At 50.0% G+C, this 18,704-nt stretch overlaps 1 protein-coding gene across 5 annotated transcripts in view; it reads right to left on the bottom strand.

The window, feature by feature from the left end:
• Positions 1 to 18,704, bottom strand: part of LOC112265304 (MAP/microtubule affinity-regulating kinase 4) — a 53,225-nt gene that overhangs the window by 22,545 nt on the left and 11,976 nt on the right. For all 5 annotated transcript variants that reach the window (XM_024442465.2, XM_024442466.2, XM_024442467.2 and 2 more), the window contains exons 2-3: positions 15,317 to 15,514; positions 9,862 to 9,915 (exon numbers count right to left, since the gene is read on the bottom strand). In XM_024442465.2, coding sequence (XP_024298233.1) covers positions 9,862 to 9,915; positions 15,317 to 15,514 — 252 coding nt within the window. The remainder of the gene's footprint in view (positions 1 to 9,861; positions 9,916 to 15,316; positions 15,515 to 18,704) is intronic.

Below are 18,704 nucleotides of genomic sequence, written 5' to 3' on the forward strand. Positions count from 1 at the left end.
AATCACACGCACAGTCGCATACACACACACAGGCAAAGTATGCCTGCACAGTACACACACATATACACTCGCTATACCCACACACAGACTTTTTTTGCAAATTGCTTCAACAAATATTTTACACAACCACATTGCGCACGTACAGTCACACACAAGCACACACCTCCTCCCCTTGACCACACTGTCATGTGACCAGAGAGAGAGCCAGAGAGAAAGCAAGCGAGAGAGGTAAACCGAACACACAGGCTCCCCTCTGAAATGACTCAGCAGAGCGACTGAATAACCTCCTCTTTCTCTGAAAGAGCCGTCTATCCACGCCAACGGCCAACCCAGCCGTCGCCCATGAATGACTGTTCCCTCTCTCCCTGCATAAACAATAACATCTGATGCAAGTGCCACAGCCTACTGTCTCTAACCCCAACCCCACCAATAGAATACCCCTCCACCCCTCCGTCCCTGCTCTAAACCTCTCCCCACACACCCCAGCCCCCCTTAATGTCCCTGTGGGACCCAGGCTGCTCCTCTGGGAAAGGGGGTGTGATTATGCAGAGGAGAGGCCTTTCATGTTGGACACTGTGGCGTTCCAAGGCCCCGGCTGTTGTCAACATGGCCCCTCAACAGAGACCTCGTTACAAGCCCATCTAAAACCACACAGTCACTTTGGAAGGGCCTGAGAATACAATGGGCCTGGTTGGGACTGTCTGGTTTCCAAGGTGTCTTGTGAACCAATAATGCATCAACAACATCTGTCTGGCCAGCAGCCCCAGGGGCCAGGGCTCAGGTGAGGGGTGCCTAGGGGCCAGGACAATTTTTAAAATGTATTTAATCTTTATTTAACTAGGCAAGTCAGTTAAGAACAAATTCTTATTTACAATGACGGCCTACCCCGGGCTAACCCAGACGACGCTATGGGACTCCCAATCACAGCCGGTTGTGATTCAGCCTGGAATCAAACCAGGGTCTGTATTGACGCCTCTAGCACTGAGATGCAGTGCCTTAGACCGTAGTGCCACTCGGGAGCCTACAGGTGCTTCCATCCGGATTTGGGTTTGCCCTGTGTAGCACCCACATGCATTGAGGGTAGATTGGGTTCAAAGTTCAAACACACATTGGTGACTGTATGTGGCCAAATTGGTATAGCATAATTCCAGCCAGCTTCAGCTAAAATATACCTTCAGTTTAAGATCGCACACACTTAGATTCACTTTTCATTTAAGTGTTTGGATGATTCACGGACGGTAATAATAAGCAATAGTTTATTTCATCTTATTACATAGATTATTTGACCATAGTTTAGGACTGGATGTCCTATAATGTAACTGTAACACTGAGAAGCTAACTGTCACGACTTCCACCAAAGTCGGTTCCTCTCCTTGTTCGGGCGACGTTCGGCTTCACCGGTCATCTAGCCATCGTCGATCCACTTTTCATTTTCCATTTGTTTTGTCTTGTTTTCCTACACACCTGGTTTTCATTTCCCTCATTAATTGTTGTGTATTTAACCCTCTTTTCCCCCCATGTCTTTGTGTGGTATTGTTTGTTTGTAAGTGCTTGTGCACATGTTGACTGGTGCGCGTCAGGTTTTGTACCCATGTTGGTTATTTCTTTATGCCGTTGGTTTTGCTATTAAACTGCTCCGGCTATTACCTAGTTCTGCTCTCCTACGTCTGACTTCCCTGCCACCAGTTACGCACCCCTTACAGACAGATTAAAATCTACACAGAGCATGAGGTAGTACAACCTTGTTTGGCAAGAAGCCATTAAACTCATTCAAGTCACATGACTATCCAGAACTACAGCAACGGATTTCAATTGTTTCCTGTAAAGGGTAGCAACAACAATCAATAGATCCCAAACAGAAAAGACACCACAGTCCATGTCTGCATCCCAAAATGGCACCCTATTCCCGTAGGGCTCTGGTCAAAAGTAGTGTACTACAGTGCTTTCAGAAAGTATTCATACCCCTTGACTTATTCCACATTTTGTTGTGTTACAGACTGAATTCTAAATGGATTAAATTGACTTTTTTTTCCCTCACCTATCTACACCCAATACCCCATAATGAAAAAAGTTCAAACGTGTTTTCAGAAATGTTTGCTAATTTATTGAAAATGAAACACAGACTATCTCATTTACATAAGTATTCACACCCCCGAGTCAATACATGTTAGAATCACCTTAGTCATCAATTACAACTGTGAGTCTTTCTGGTAAGTCTCTAAGAGCTTTGCAAACCTGGATTTTGCAATACTTGCACATCATTTTTATATTATTCAAGCTGTCAAGTTGGTTGTTGCTAGATGGTCATTTTCAAGTCTTGCCATAGATTTTCAATCCAATTTAAGTCAAAACTGTAACTAGGCCACCCAGGAACATTCAATGTCGTCTTGGTAAGCAACTCCAGTGTATATTTGGCCTTGTGTTTTAGGTTATTGTCCTGCTGAAAGGTGAAGTTGTCTCCCAGTGTCTGTTGGAAAGCAGACTGAACCAGGTTTCCTCTGGTGTTTTGCCTGTGCTTAGCTCTATTCAGTTTATTTTTATCCACAAAAAAATTACAATGATGACAATCATACCCATAACATGATGCAGCCACCACCATGCTTGAAAATATGAAGAGTGGTACTCAGTGATGTGTTGAATTGGATTTGCCCCAAACATAACACTTTCTATTCAGGACAAAGTTAATGTCTATGCCACATTTTTTAAATTCAGTTTTACTATAGTGCCTTGTTGCAAACAGGATACATGTTTTGGAATATTTTATTCTGTACAGGCTTCCTTTTTTTCACTCTGTCAATTAGGTGGGTATTGTGTAGTAACTACAATGTTGCTGATCCATCCTCAGTTTTAAAGTCACCATTGGCCTCACGGTTGCTAAGCGATTTCCTTCCTCTCCAACAACTGAGTTAGGAAGTACGCCTGTGTCTGTCTGGGTGTATTGATACACCATCCAAAGTGTAATTAATAACTTCACCATGCTCAAAGGGATATTAAATGCCAGCCTTTCTTTTTGTCATCTACCGATAGGTGCCCTTCTTCGTGAGGTATTGGAATACCTCCCTGGTCTTTGTGGTTGAATCTATGTATGAAATTCACTCTTCGACTAAAAGATCTTACAGATAATTGTCTGGGGTACAGAGATGAGGTAGTCATTCAAAAATCATGTTAAACACTGTTATTGCACACACAGTGAGTCCATGCAACTTATTACGTGATTTGTTAAGCAAACGTTTACTCCTGAAATTATTTAGGCTTGCAATAACAAAGGGGTTGAATACTTATTGACTCCAGACATTTCAGTTTTTCATATTTTTATTAATTTGTAACAATTTTGAAAAAGATAAAACCCACTCTGACATTATGGGGTATTGTGTTTAGGCCAGTGACACCAAATCTCAATTGAATCCATTTTAAATTCAGGCTGTAACACAACAAAGTGTGGAAAAAGTCAAGGGGCATGAATACTTTCTGAAGGGAATAGGGTGCCATTTGGGACACACTCTATGGGCAGCAATTCATAAACTGGATTACTGCACATATTCTGACCCCTGGATGAACAGAATGAAAACCTCTCTTCCCATCATCCTTCAACAGTGCGGGAAAATATTCCGCCCCCTCTGTATTCATTCCTTTAATATCTTAATGATACACACTACCCTCTGATACACAAACATACTGTCAGGCAGCGTCCTTATCTCGAGTGGCGCAGTGGTTGAAGGCACTGCATCTCAGTGCTAGAGGCGTCACTGCAGTCCCTGGTTCGATTCTAGGCTGCATCACATCTGGCCGTGATTGGGAGTCCCATAATGCGGTGCACAATTGGCCCAGCGTCGTCTGGGTTTGGCCGAGGTAGGCCGTCATTGTAAATAAGAATTTCATCTTAACTGACTTGCCTAGATAAATAAAGGTTAAATAAATAAAATAAATACAAATAAAATATCCCTTTCTCTACAACACACACACACACTCCGTCTGTGCTCTTTGGTTCTGCCTCATCTCATGGTCGCTTGCTTTCTCAGGATCCCAGCTCCAGTACCCTGGCCCCCTGGATGCCCCCACTCCCTCTAGGTTCGGCTGTCCCCATTGTTCGTCTGTCTGGAATGCTGCTCCTAACTGAAGGGGCCTGATAGAGGGATAACAACCCCTCCCGCCTCGTCCCTGCCTGCATCCCTCTCCCAGCGCCGGATGGCTGCCTCCCGAATCCCTTTTGGTTCTTAAAGTAGCACCAGACTCTTGAAGGGGCCCTACATGGTCAAGGATTACACGCCCCACACACACACACACACTCATGATAAAGCTTGAGAAAATCTTGACATCATCCAGATAAAGGTTAAATAAAATAAATAAAGACCAGAGAGAGAGGTGGAAGATGAGGTGAATGGGGGTACAGAGAGGCTGAAGGGTGGGTGAGGTGTGAGGGACAGAAGTGACGTGAAGGATGGGGTGGGTGGAGACATGGAGGTGGAGGCCTATCACTGAGAGATGGATATCGGGGTTTAAAGTTAAAGGGCCTGGTGTGGAATAGGTCAGAGGTTGGGATGGGGAATGAGTGAGAGGTAGAGTGAGGGGTGGGGTAAGAAGGAGACATTAGGGGGTGGGAGGTTGAAAGGGGAGAGGTAGATGAGACATGGGGGGGTAGTATTTAGGGATATGAGATAGGCATGGGTTAGTAAGTGGTTGGGGGTGTTTCAGATACATGGAGCGCTTGTTAAAGGATGGGTGCAAGTGTCTGTCCTGCTCATGGCTCTGTGGACCATGCTGAAGCTGCTGGGAAAATACACTGTGTGTGTGTGTGTGTTTCAGCTGCCGGGGATCCCCCATGCAGCCACAAATGGGATTAGAGGGAGAGTGAGTGAGTTTGGGGGGCGGTGGGCCAACATGGAGCATTTCTGCTACAGCCCTGCTGTCACTGTCAGATTAAAGCCTGCAAACTGCAACCAGATTACCCCAAGAGTACTGCAGCATGGCAGCTGGCTGGGAGGGGGCGGAGCCTGGGCCCTTAAATCACCTGCCGCCACTTGGGTGCGGGATGCTAGCTACTGTGGGGCCCCAGCCTCCAGAGAGACACCAGAGAGTACATCTGTGGTTACCCTGCATCGCCTGAAGAGAGGCGATGAGAGAAGAATAGAGACAATAAATAAAGTAGGAATAAAGTGGGGCAGGTGACTAATAGAGGAGGTCAGAGTGTGCGATGAGGGCGGGAGGGCGAAAAAACGACAGGGTGGGACAGGGGAGTGTTACAATACGAGAGAGAGAGAGACAACTGGTGCTCTGGTCTAGTGTGTCCTGAATGGGAGGAGAATAGTGCTGACAGGACAACCGTCTGCCCGTTGCGCTACTGCAGCAGAATCCATCCACCAGTGTATCTCAGCATGCAGAGATCACAAACTGCCCCCGTCCCCCTCCCTCCCTCCCTGCATCCATCCACAGTCCCCACCAGGCAACCACTCAACGCTGGGGGTGCATTGTTATTGGCCCTCTATTCCCAACAAAAGTAGTGCAATATATAGGGAACAGGGTGCCATTTGGGACGCATACATGGACCAGCCGGCATTTACAAGATATATTCTTCAGGAATCAATGGCTACAGTATATAACTACTTTAAAAGTCCAAAATGGATATGCTAATCGAAACCTATTTGACCCTATGGTGGCCACTTGATCACTGAAAACTTGAAGACAGGAGTTTCTTGCAACAAAAAGTCTACAAGTATGTTAACCTTACAGGATGTCTGCAAAGCGATAGTAGCTAACTAATTGTGAACAGTATAATTTGCAGTGGCTGGTGCCAGCCATATCTGTATCCGCGGCTGACAAATAATACCTTACACAGAGCCACAATCGATAGCTGTGTGTTTTAAATGGATTAAATTGTCCTAAGTAAGAGCCTGCTCCTGTTGTGCTGACAGGGTGGAAGCACAACGAGGCTAAAGTTTGGTCAACAGATGACGGTTTGGTCCGAATATGTGCAACAGACAAAGATCACCTCGTCAGATGTCTGTGAGAAGATGGTTGATCAAAACATGTTTGCCTAGCAACAGGGAAGCATGAGTGTGATGTCATCTGCATCAATCCTCACATGGAAGGTGTGAATGCCTCACCATGCTCATCAGTACGTATGGACCCTCTCAGTAGCAACTGGACTGATTATGATGAGTGACTGGAGTTGCGTCTCAAATGGCACCCTATATTCCCTATATAGTGCACTATACAGTGCATTCGGAAAGCATTCAGACCCCTTCACTTTTTTATACATGTTGTTACGTTACAGCCTTATTCTAAAATGGATTAAATCTGTGTTTTCCCTCATCAATCTAAACACACTACTCCATAAAGACAAAGCAAAAACTGTTTAGAAATGTTTGCAAATTTCTTAAAAATAAAAAATGAAATATCCCATTCACATAAGTATTCAGACCCTTTACTCAGTACTTTGTTGAAACACCTTTGGCATGGATTACAGCCTCAAGCTTTCTTGGGTATGATGCTACAAGCTTGGCACACCTTGATTTGGGGAGTTTCTCCCATTCTTCTCTGCAGATCCTCTCAAGTTCTGTCAGCTTGGATGGGGAGCATCACTGCACAGCTATTTTCAGGTCTTTCCGGAGATTTTTGATCGGGTTCAAGTCCGGGCTATGGCTGGGCCACTTAAGGACAGTCAGAGACCTGTCCCAAAGCCATTCCTGCATTGTCTTGGCTGTGTGCTTAGGGTCGTTGTCCTGTTGGAAGGTAAACTATTGCCCTAGTCTGTGGTCCTGATTATCTGGAGCAGACTTGACCCTTAGCATTCAGGCCAAAGAGTTCAATCTTAGTTTCATCAGACCAGAGAATATTGTTTCTCATGGTCTGAGTCCTTTAAGTGCCTTTTGGCAAACTCCAAGCGGGCTGTCATGTGCCTTTTACTGAGGAGTGGCTTCCGTCTGGCCACTCTACCATAAAGGCCTGATTGGTGGAGTGCTGCAGAGATGGTTGCCCTTCTGGAAGGTTCTCCCATTTCCACAGAGGAACTCTGGAGCTCTGTCAGAGTGACCATTGGGTTGTTGGTCACCTCCCTGACCAAGGCTATTCTCCCCCGATTGCTTAGTTTGGCCAGGTGGCCAGCTCTAGGAGGAGTCTCGGTGGTTCCAAACTTCTTCCATTTAAGAATGATGGAGCCCACTGTGTTTTTGGGGACCTTCAATGCTGCAGACATTTTTGGTACCTTTCTCCAGGTCTGTGCCTTGACACAATCCTGTCTCGGAGCTCTACAGACAATTCCTTCGTCCTCATGGCTTTGTTTTTTGCAAAGGACATGTATTGTCAACTGTGGGACCTTATATAGACAGGTGTGTGCCTTTCGAAATTATGTCCAATCAATTGAATTTACCACAGGTCAACTCCAATCAAGTTGTAGAAACATCTCAAGGATGATCAATGGAAACAGGATGCACCGGAGCTCAATTTCGAGTCTGAATACTTATGTAAATAAGGTATTTCTGTCTTTTATTTTTAATACATTTAAAAAAAAATGTTTTCGCTTTGTCATTATGAGGTATTATGTGTAGATTGATGAGGATTATTTATTTTTGAATCCATTTTAGAATAAGGCTGTAATGTAACAAAATGTAGAAGTAGGGGTCTGAATACTTTCCGAATGCACTTTAGGGAATAGGGTACAAAAGGGACGCACCATGGGAATAAGCCTGTATGATGTGTGGTCAAACCAAGCTCAGGTCTGCTGTTCAATTGCCTCAAAATGAGGAGGCACATACATACACGATTCAATATATGTCTCTGTCCTCCATTGGTTTTGTCTGAAGAAAGCCTACTACAGTCATACGAGGTCGGGCCAGCATACTAATCTGATTACAGCTTCTCTATGCAATGTATCTATACATAGGCTCCGTCTGCCCATGATCTCTGAGCACACTGGACAGTTATGTGCATCGCTCCATGCTTAAATAGAAATCCACTTAGTTCCACTGAGGGGAAACACATGATACAGCAGCACCTTCCTACAGTTCCCTCTCTCGTGTAGGCCTATGGACAGCAACATTATCATTGCATAGTTGTCAATGTTCCAAAATCATTGCCCCATCACTCCCATGGATTTGTAGCTAGTGGTGGCTAAAGCTAGCTGAAGTTTGTAATAGCTGTTTAGAGAAAACAGAGCTATGGATTATAGGGATGTGCATATTTCCCTTTTAAGAAGACTCAATACGCATCTAAATACATGGACTCCGATCCAGGAACGACATGTTTTGGTTTGAAACGATTGGGTGCGATTAGAGAATGTGTGTGTGTTTGTGTGGTGTGTAAATGATGTATGTCTATGCTGTATGTCTATGTCGGCACCTGAGCAGTGCCATAAGGGAGACCTGGGCATCTACCACCCCACTACCACTATCAGATTATTGGGGAAATGTAGACCCCCCCACTGTGGTTCTGAAATCACCATCACCTACTAATTAACTTGTCATTTTTGCAGTTTAAGTGTTTTAGCTAGTAATGTATCAATATTTATTGTTTACAAATTAGCTATGACATAGCCAATGAATATATAGCACCATTTTGGATGTCACCCCCAACTCAAAATCAAATGGTTTTGACCGTTTGGAAGATTTTATGGAGTGATCTTCTCTACTCCTCTCCTCTCGCTTCGGCCATGCAGTGCGCCTCGCACATGTGACTGCTGTCCTTGTTATGAAATCATCAACTTTACCCTGTATATAAAAGAAATTACCATATACACTGATTGTTTAAAGCAAAACTACCAAAACTATTGAGGATGGTGAACCTGAACAATCAGCAGGTATAGCCAGATAAGAGTTGTGTCTCTAGTAGATTACTTTTTATTCTGTTTTTTTTGCAAGCCATTTTAGCATTAGAATGCTGAAGGTGCCGCATGTGAATCGCTACATCCTCAATGGATAACAGTTACTCCTATATCTGAGAAATAGACTACTTTCACGGTTAGGAACCATGTCAAATCCAAATGGTAAAGTCCTGAACTTACCCTTTAACTGGCCCTGAAATCACTGGTATGTATGCAGCAAAATTATTGGTGCAATCCGGGATCCTTACGTTGTCCCTACCCTAAACCCTGACACCTACCCCAGTGTTTCCCAAACTCGGTCCTCAGGAGTCCAAGGGGTGCACATTTTAGTTTTTTGTCCTAACACTACACAGCCGATTCAAATGATCAAAGCTTGATGTTAGTTGATTATTTGAATCAGCTGAGTAGTGCCAGGACAAAAACCAAAACGTGCACCCCTTGGGGTCCCGAGGACCGAGTTTGGGAATCCCTGCCTTACCCCAACCATAACACTAACCTTAACCATTTTAAATTTCAACTTCAATGGGGTAGGGACACCCCAAGGATTCTGGATAGCAAGTACCACAGAAAAACCATCATAACATCCCAGACACTATAAGCCTCCTAGAACTTAGAATGAGGTCAAAGGTTAGGCCATTGCATCATCTCACTGGCCAAATGTCCACCTAAACAATCACACAGGAGTCCACTTCCTGTCACTGTATATTGATATTAGCCTAGTTGTTTAGCCTAGATAGTAGCCTAGGTGAGAAAGTTATCAGCTGTGTAGGAACAGAGTGCAGACAGAGTGCAGGTCAGCATAATATAGTCAATATCAAAACAAAAACCATGACGTTAGGAAGGTTACATTCAAGCTGTTACATTCAAGGTAACCATCATTATCTCAAATGTCATGAAGAGAATGGTTCTCAATGCCTCTTGATGCTGTTTGTGTCTTGCAAAACTGTGTGACGTCACATGCTTTGTTAGGTCTCGTTGCCGGATAAGAATTTTTAATCATTGCATCTCCAAACTGTTTCTCATGACAACCACACAACAGCACTCACCTTCTGTAGGCTGGTCGGGTTGAGCTGGTTTTTGTCAATGATCTTTATTGCAACCTGAAACGGCGAGAGACAAATCATTACGATCAGTGATACCAAAACAGTTACATATTCAAGAGCATTAGTAGATCTCAAAGCTCAAACTCCAAAACAAACCAACAGGTCATAAGGCCCCATTAATGGCTGAACAGTGTGATTTGTCTCGGTCAAAGTGTGAGTGAGACTAGGACTGTAATGGTTCACTACACACTGCCCTCCAAATGATCCCATTCCATGTCATTAGGTTGAACTTTATGGCAATCCTGTGTAATTATACACCTAAAAACATGGGTCATGACTTGGGCTAACGTTAAATTATGTTTACAACTACACAGGCCTTAAAAGTCATGACAGACTAGAACAAACCCAGTCTTGTTCTGGTCAAAATGTAAGGGATAATCTCTAAAACTACAACGACCATCCATCCACCCCATATGTCCCATGCTCTCACCACAACCAGCCTGTCAAATGGCCTATTACAAACCTCATTGGCCGTGTGCACTATTCCTACCAGCCTAACCCCATTCTTCAGTCAAGTACCCACTTCTCTACCCCAGCCTCACCCCTCAGTTTAGCCCATCCACACCACCAGCCACCCAGCCCAGTCCAGCCTCACCCCTCAGTCTAGCCCATCCACACTTCTAGCTCCCGAGCCCAATCCAGCCTTACCCATCAGTCTAGCCCATCCACACCTCCAGCCCGCCAGCCCAGTCCAGCCTCACCCCTCAGTCTAGCCCATCCACACCTCCACACCTCCAGCCCAGTCCAGCCTCCCCTCAGTCTAGCCCATCCACACCTCCACACCTCCAGCCCAGTCCAGCCTTACCCCTCAGTCTAGCCCATCCACACCTCCAGCCACCCAGCCCAGTCCAGCCTCCCCCTCAGTCTAGCCCATCCACACCTCCAGCCCCCCAGCCCAGTCCAGCCTCACCCCTCAGTCTAGCCCATCCACACCTCCAGCCCAGTCCAGCCTGCCCCTCAGTCTAGCCCATCCACACCACCAGCCCAGTCAAGCCTCACCCCTCAGTCTAGCCCATCCACACCTCCAGCCCCCAGCCCAGTCCAGCCTCACCCCTCAGTCTAGCCCATCCACACCTCCAGCCCAGTCCAGCCTCCCCCGTCAGTCTAGCCCATCCACACCTCCACACCTCCAGCCCAGTCCAGCCTCACCCCTCAGTCTAGCCCATCCACACCTCCAGCCACCCAGCCCAGTCCAGCCTCACCCCTCAGTCTAGCCCATCCACACCTCCAGCCACCCAGCCCAGTCCAGCCTCACCCCTAGCCAATCCACACCTCAAGCCCAGTCCAGCCTCCCTCCAGCCACCTCCAGCCCAGTCCAGCCTCCCCCTCAGTCTAGCCTATCCACACCTCCAGCCCAGTCCAGCCTCCCCCTCAGTCTAGCCCATCCACACCTCCACACCTCCAGCCCAGTCCAGTCTCACCATTCAGTCTAGCCCATCCACACCTCCAGCCCCCAGCCCAGTCCAGCCTCCCCTCAGTCTAGCCCATCCACACCTCCAGCCCAGTCCAGCCTCCCCCTCAGTCTAGCCCATCCACACCTCCACACTTCCAGCCCAGTCCAGCCTCACCCCTCAGTCTAGCCCATCCACACCTCCAGCCCAGTCCAGTCTCACCTCTCAGTCTAGCCCATCCACACCTCCAGCCACCCAGCCCAGTCCAGCCTCCCCTCAGTCTAGCCCATCCACAACTCCAGCCCCCAGCCCAGTCCAGTCTCACCCCTCAGTCAGCCCTTCCACACCTCCAGCCCAGTCCAGCCTCACCCCTCAGTCTAGCCCATCCACACCTTCAGCCCCCAGCCCAGTCCAGTCTCACCCCTCAGTCTAGCCCACCTCCAGCCCAGTCCAGCCTCACCCCTCAGTCAGCCCATCCACACCACCAGCCCAGTCCAGCCTCACCCCTCAGTCTAGCCCATCCACACCTCCAGCCCCCAGCCCAGTCTCACCCCTCAGTCTAGCCCATCCACACCTCCAGCCAAGTCCAGCCTCCCCCTCAGTCTAGCCCATCCACACCACCAGCCCAGTCCAGCCTCACCCCTCAGTCTAGCCCATCCACACCACCAGCCCAGTCCAGCCTCACCCCTCAGTCAGCCCATCCACATCCAGCCCAGTCCAGTCTCACCTCTCAGTCTAGCCCATCCACACCACCAGCCCAGTCCAGCCTCACCCCAGTCTAGCCTATCCACACCTCCAGCCACTCCAGCCCAGTCCAGCCTCAGCCCTCAGTCTAGCCCATCCACACCTCCAGCCCAGTCCAGCCTCACCTCTCAGTCTAGCCCATCTACACCACCAGCCCAGTCCAGTCTCACCCCTCAGTCTAGCCCATCCACACCACCAGCCCAGTCCAGCCTCACCCCTCAGTCTAGACCATCCACATCTCCAGCCCAGTCCAGTCTCACCTCTCAGTCTAGCCCATCCACACCTCCAGCCCACTCCAGCCTCCCCCTCAGTCTAGCCCATCCACACTTCAGCTCCCAGCCCAATCCAGCCTTACCCATCAGTCTAGCCCATCCACACCTCCAGCCCGCCAGCCCAGTCCAGCCTCACCCCTCAGTCTAGCCCATCCACACCTCCACACCTCCAGCCCAGTCCAGCCTCACCCCTCAGTCTAGCCCATCCACACCTCCAGCCACCCAGCCCAGTCCAGCCTCCCCCTCAGTCTAGCCCATCCACACCTCCAGCCCCCCAGCCCAGTCCAGCCTCACCCCTCAGTCTAGCCCATCCACACTTCTAGCTCCCAGCCCAATCCAGCCTTACCCATCAGTCTAGCCCATCCACACCTCCAGCCCCAGTCCAGCCTCACCCCTCAGTCTAGCCCATCCCACCTCCACATCTCCAGCCCAGTCCAGCCTCCCCTCAGTCTAGCCCATCCACACCTCCCACCTCCAGCCCAGTCCAGCCTCACCCCTCAGTCTAGCCCATCCACACCTCCAGCCACCCAGCCCAGTCCAGCCTCCCCCTCAGTCTAGCCCATCCACACCTCCAGCCCCCAGCCCAGTCCAGCCTCACCCCTCAGTCTAGCCCATCCACACCTCCACACCTCCAGCCCAGTCCAGCCTCCCCCTCAGTCTAGCCCATCCACACCTCCACACCTCCAGCCCAGTCCAGCCTTACCCCTCAGTCTAGCCCATCCACACCTCCAGCCACCCAGCCCAGTCCAGCCTCCCCCTCAGTCTAGCCCATCCACACCTCCAGCCACCCAGCCCAGTTCAGCCTCACCGCTCAGTCTAACCCATCCACACCTCCAGCCACCCAGCCCAGTCCAGCCTCCCCTCAGTCTAGCCCATCCACACCTCCAGCCCCCAGCCCAGTCCAGTCTCACCCCTCAGTCTAGCCCATCCACACCTCCAGCCCAGTCCAGCCTCACCCCTCAGTCTAGCCCATCCACACCTTCAGCCCCCAGCCCAGTCCAGTCTCACCCCTCAGTCTAGCCCATCCACCCTCCAGCCCAGTCCAGCCTCACCCCTCAGTCTAGCCCATCCACACCACCAGCCCAGTCCAGCCTCACCCCTCAGTCTAGCCCATCCACACCTCCAGCCCCCCAGCCCAGTCTCACCCCTCCAGCCCTCACCTCCAGCCCAGTCCAGCCTCCCCCTCAGTCTAGCCCATCCACACCACCAGCCCAGTCCAGCCTCACCCCTCAGTCTAGCCCATCCACACCACCAGCCCAGTCCAGCCTCACCCCTCAGTCTAGCCCATCCACATCTCCAGCCCAGTCCAGCTCCAGTCTAGCCCATCCACACCACCAGCCCAGTCCAGCCTCACCCCAGTCTAGCCTATCCACACCTCCAGCCCTCCAGCCCAGTCCAGCCTCAGCCCTCAGTCTAGCCCATCCACACCTCCAGCCCAGTCCAGCCTCACCTCTCAGTCTAGCCCATCTACACCACCAGCCCAGTCCAGTCTCACCCCTCAGTCTAGCCCATCCACACCACCAGCCCAGTCCAGCCTCACCCCTCAGTCTAGACCATCCCATCTCCAGCCCAGTCCAGACCTCACCTCCACAGCCCATCCACACCTCCAGCCCAGTCCAGCCTCCCCCTCACTAGCCCATCCACACCACCAGCCCAGTCCAGCCTCACCCCCAGTCTAGCCCATCCACCACCAGCCCAGTCCAGCCTCACCCCTCAGTCTAGCCCATCCACATCTCCAGCCCAGTCCAGCCTCCCCTCAGTCTAGCCCATCCACACCTCCCACCTCCAGCCCAGTCCAGTCTCACCCTCAGTCTAGCCCATCCACACCTCCAGCCCCCAGCCCAGTCCAGCCTCCCCCTCAGTCTAGCCCATCCACACCTCCAGCCCAGTCCAGCCTCCCCCTCAGTCTAGCCCATCCACACCTCCACACTTCCAGCCCAGTCCAGCCTCACCCCTCAGTCTAGCCCATCCACACCTCCAGCCCAGTCCAGTCTCACCTCTCAGTCTAGCCCATCCACACCTCCAGCCACCCAGCCCAGTCCAGCCTCCCCCTCAGTCTAGCCCATCCACACCTCCAGCCCCCAGCCCAGTCCAGTCTCACCCCTCAGTCTAGCCCATCCACACCTCCAGCCCAGTCCAGCCTCACCCCCAGTCCAGCCTCCACACCACCAGCCCCCAGCCCAGTCCAGTCTCACCCCTCAGTCTAGCCCCCCTCCAGCCCAGTCCAGCCTCACCCCTCAGCCCATCCACACCACCAGCCCAGTCCAGCCTCACCCCTCCTAGCCCATCCACATCTCCAGCCCATCCAGTCTCACCCTCAGTCAGCCCATCCCACCACCAGCCCAGTCCAGCCTCACCCCTCAGTCTAGCCATCCACACCTCCAGCCCCCAGCCCAGTCCAGCCTCAGCCCTCAGTCAGCCCATCTACACCACCAGCCCAGTCCAGTCTCACCCCTCAGTCTAGCCCATCCACACCACCAGCCCAGTCCAGCCTCACCCCTCAGTCTAGCCCATCCACATCTCCAGCCCAGTCCAGTCTCACCTCTCAGTCTAGCCCATCCACACCTCCAGCCCAGTCCAGCCTCACCCCTCAGTCAGCCCATCCACACCACCAGCCCAGTCCAGCCTCACCCCTCAGTCAGCCTATCCACACCTCCAGCCCCCAGCCCAGTCAGCCTCAGCCCTCAGTCTAGCCCATCCACACCTCCAGCCCAGTCCAGCCTCACCCTCAGTCTAGCCCATCCACACCACCAGCCCAGTCCAGTCTCACCCCTCCAGCCCATCCCACCACCAGCCCAGTCCAGCCTCACCCCTCAGTCTAGCCCATCCACACCTCCAGCCCAGTCCAGCCTCACCCCTCAGTCTAGCCCATCCACACCACCAGCCCAGTCCAGTCTCACCCCTCAGTCCTAGCCCATCCACACCACCAGCCCAGTCCAGTCTCACCCCTCAGTCTAGCCCATCCACACCTCCAGCCCAGTCCAGTCTCACCTCTTTGCCCGTCAAGATGTGCCTGGCCAGCTTGACCTTGGCGAAGTTGCCCTTGCCGATGGTCTTGAGCAGACGGTAGTTGCCGATGTGCGGCTGCTCGTCCGAACATGAGGCGATAGAGTTCCTGCATCGTGCTCCGAGTGATCTGCTCGACCAACCGGTGCTTTTCTCAGAGCGGCTCGTCGAGAGAGAGGTATGCTGGGAAAAGAGACAGGGGTCATAAACACAATGCAAAACAATCTAGCTGCATCGCATCTTGACATCAATGGCGTGAAATCACATTCTGGGCCAATAGATGATTATTTTTATTTTTATTTTACTAGGCAAGTCAGTTAAGAACAAACTCTTATTTTCAATGACGTCCTAGGAACAGTGGGTTAACTGCCTGTTCAAGGGCAGAACGACAGATTTGTACCTTTGTCAGCTCGGGGGTTTGAACTTGCAACTTTCCGGTTACTAGTCCAATGCTCTTACCACTAGGCGACCCTGCCCCCCATTCTAGAACACATACAATTGATTTAAGCACACATCATCTAAGAAATTCTGGTGATCTAGAAGCCCCAAATGTCTACACATCTGAAACTACCAAAGGCAACATTTGTAACGGTTTTGTGTAATGGAGTTGTTCATGTGGATTGTTGAGTGGCCATGAGTAATGCATCAGTGTCGGTTGAGAAAAACCTGTTGATGGGATTAGAGAACGCTATTGGGCTGATAGTAAATACTGAGTAGCGCCAAGCTAGCTAGCACATTAACACGTATGGGTTAGCAGTGGCTCATGAGGCCTGTGGAAGCCAAGGAAGGCAGCTAATCTCATTCCACCCCACATTGCTGGCATTCTTCACACGCATGCTCCTCAGGTCATAAAATAGAAACGAGTGTCGTGGCCCAATTTGGCATCTCCTAATCGATCTGCTCTGGAATGCTCGACACCACACTGTAGCGCACGGCAAGCTGCGTTCACACGCCAACGCGACATGACGGCTCAACATTCCTCCTACACGGAGCCCTGGCTCATTGGGTTACCCATCAGAGCATGTTCCAAGTCAACAAAGCATAAATGGAGAGTTTGGATAACACAATCTATGACAGCATTTATTAGAATAATTTCAAATAACTATCGACATTTTGAAAATAGTTTGGATAAGAGTCACAGCATGGTGTTCCTGAAGCAACAGTGTCATTTCAGAGAGATTACACTTTACAACGTGCTGTCACTAATGACTTTAGGATACAGTGCCAATGCAGGAGAATTAAGAAAAAGAGAGGGAGGAGGGAAGGGACAAGTGGAGGGACAAGGTTAAAATATTTTTCATCAACTGAATAATTTAGGTGAGGTGTGGTGAGGTGAGGGAAGGGACATGTGGGGCCCCTAATGGAATAGGGCAGGAGAGGGGTGCATTCGGGTGGTTTCTAAGATGTGACCTTTCTCCTTTCCTAGTGATTTTACCTTGATCTCATCACAGTAAAGTGGGTAGGAAAAGGAAAAGCGAGAAGAGGATCGCGTTTGAATGAATCAAACCATCCTCATTTACTCCTCGTTCACTATAAACTGTCTATAAACTGAAATATAAACCATGAATGAAGTAACATTTGACCATGTATCCATATTTCCGGAGGAACTCACTATAATGAAGATAATTATGATTTTGTGGTATAAAAATCGAGTTACGCCAACGTTTCAGCGAACATCCCGAAATTAGTTTAAACAGTCAAACCACGACATTATCTTTAGACGGAGCTATGATGACATTAATCAACAACGCTTCCGCAAAGAATACTCCTCTTCATCCTTGGCAAACTAACATAGGTAAGGACTAATAGAGCGTCCTTCCCTTGATCATTCAATAAATCTGAAAGCGGTTTTCCTTGCTACCTGTCAAAAACACCCAGGTCACTTAAGGCATTAGGAACTTTGAATAGCCTCAAAGGACTATTCAATGCACCCAGAGAGACAGACGTGAGATTAAAAAGACAGATGCAAGCGGGATGAGGCCCACAATCTCATCAGTGTCCCCAAGCACAACCAGTTCCCAGCTTCAGACCACAGCCAGGGTAGCACAGGGAAGGCATAGTGTATAACCTTCTGACAGAATAGTGCACACTCATTCCCAGGAGAGATCCCGCTGCCTGACTGAGACCAACTGTCTTTCTTTAAAACACACACGTCATTACCGGCCGTTACCGGGAGTTTCATGGGGCGGCGCACAGTTGGCCCAGCATCGTCCGGGCTAGGGGAGGGTTTGGCCGGAGGGGCTTTACTTGGCTCATCGCGCTCTAGCAACTCCTTGTGGCGGGCCGGGCGCCTGCAGAATGACTTCAGTCGTCAGCTGAACGGTGTTTCCTCTGACACATTGGTGCAGCTGGTTTCCGGGTTAAGTGGGCGGGTGTTAAGAAGCACAGTTTGGCAGGTAATGTTTCGTAGGACGCATGGCTCGACCTTTGCCCTTCCCGAGCCCGTTGGGGAGTTGCAGTAAACTTTTTTTTTAAAGAACACAAACACGCAGAGACACCAACTCACACAACCATAAATGTGCAATGCACAAGCAAGCGCACAAGCCTTAACCCCAGATCAGCACATCAGGTGAAACAGAGCACTTGGTGCTGCATCAGACTACTCTTGGCAGAGCCCTTTCAACCCCCCCATCCCCCTCAACCAGTCTGGTTTATCACTCCTCTCATCCACCTGTTCCCATGTCGTGTCCCTCGCTCCCAAGGGAAGGAGGAGAGCTCCTATTGGGCATCGTCTCTAACCGAGCTCCATTGTCCCTGCCTGCATCCCTATCCCGCTGGGTGTGACAAGCCCTCAAGTTGGCCTCCTCCCCTTCAACTCCCCCTCCCCAAAAAACAAATCAATTCAGCTCCCTCTCCTCTCCACACCCGAGCCCAACCATCTTTTGTCTAGTGTTGGTATATTTCTCTCATTTTCAGAAAACCTCACAATCTGGGTTTCTCTCTTTCCCCCGCCCCTTTCCATTTTCCCCTTTCAAGGAGATCCCATCGATTCTCTCTCTCCGTCCGATTGCCACGCCAATGCATTCAGATAGAGGGATGAAGGCTGAGGGCAGAGGGCTGAGTACAAGATGGTGTCGCTGATACATACATAGAGAGACTGGAAAGGTGGGTGGGGCAAGACTAGAGAGACATTTGGCATAGGGCGGCTGGGGATACTCTAACCCCAATAAAACAAAATCGCATCTTGATATCCAAGCTAGGACGTCCTTCTGCACCGTTTTCCTAAAACCAAACTGTCCATTGTTTCAATCCACACCTTTTCTAATGAAACAATGCAGGATGCATGTTGTAGCAGTCCAACAGAGTAGGGTCACAGACAAGTCTTGGAGGTGAAACTGAACAACAACAAAAACGTCAACAACAAAAAACAAGT

This window comes from Oncorhynchus tshawytscha, linkage group LG13 (genome assembly GCF_018296145.1).
Source record: "Oncorhynchus tshawytscha isolate Ot180627B linkage group LG13, Otsh_v2.0, whole genome shotgun sequence".
In the NCBI taxonomy this organism is placed as follows: domain Eukaryota; kingdom Metazoa; phylum Chordata; class Actinopteri; order Salmoniformes; family Salmonidae; genus Oncorhynchus; species Oncorhynchus tshawytscha.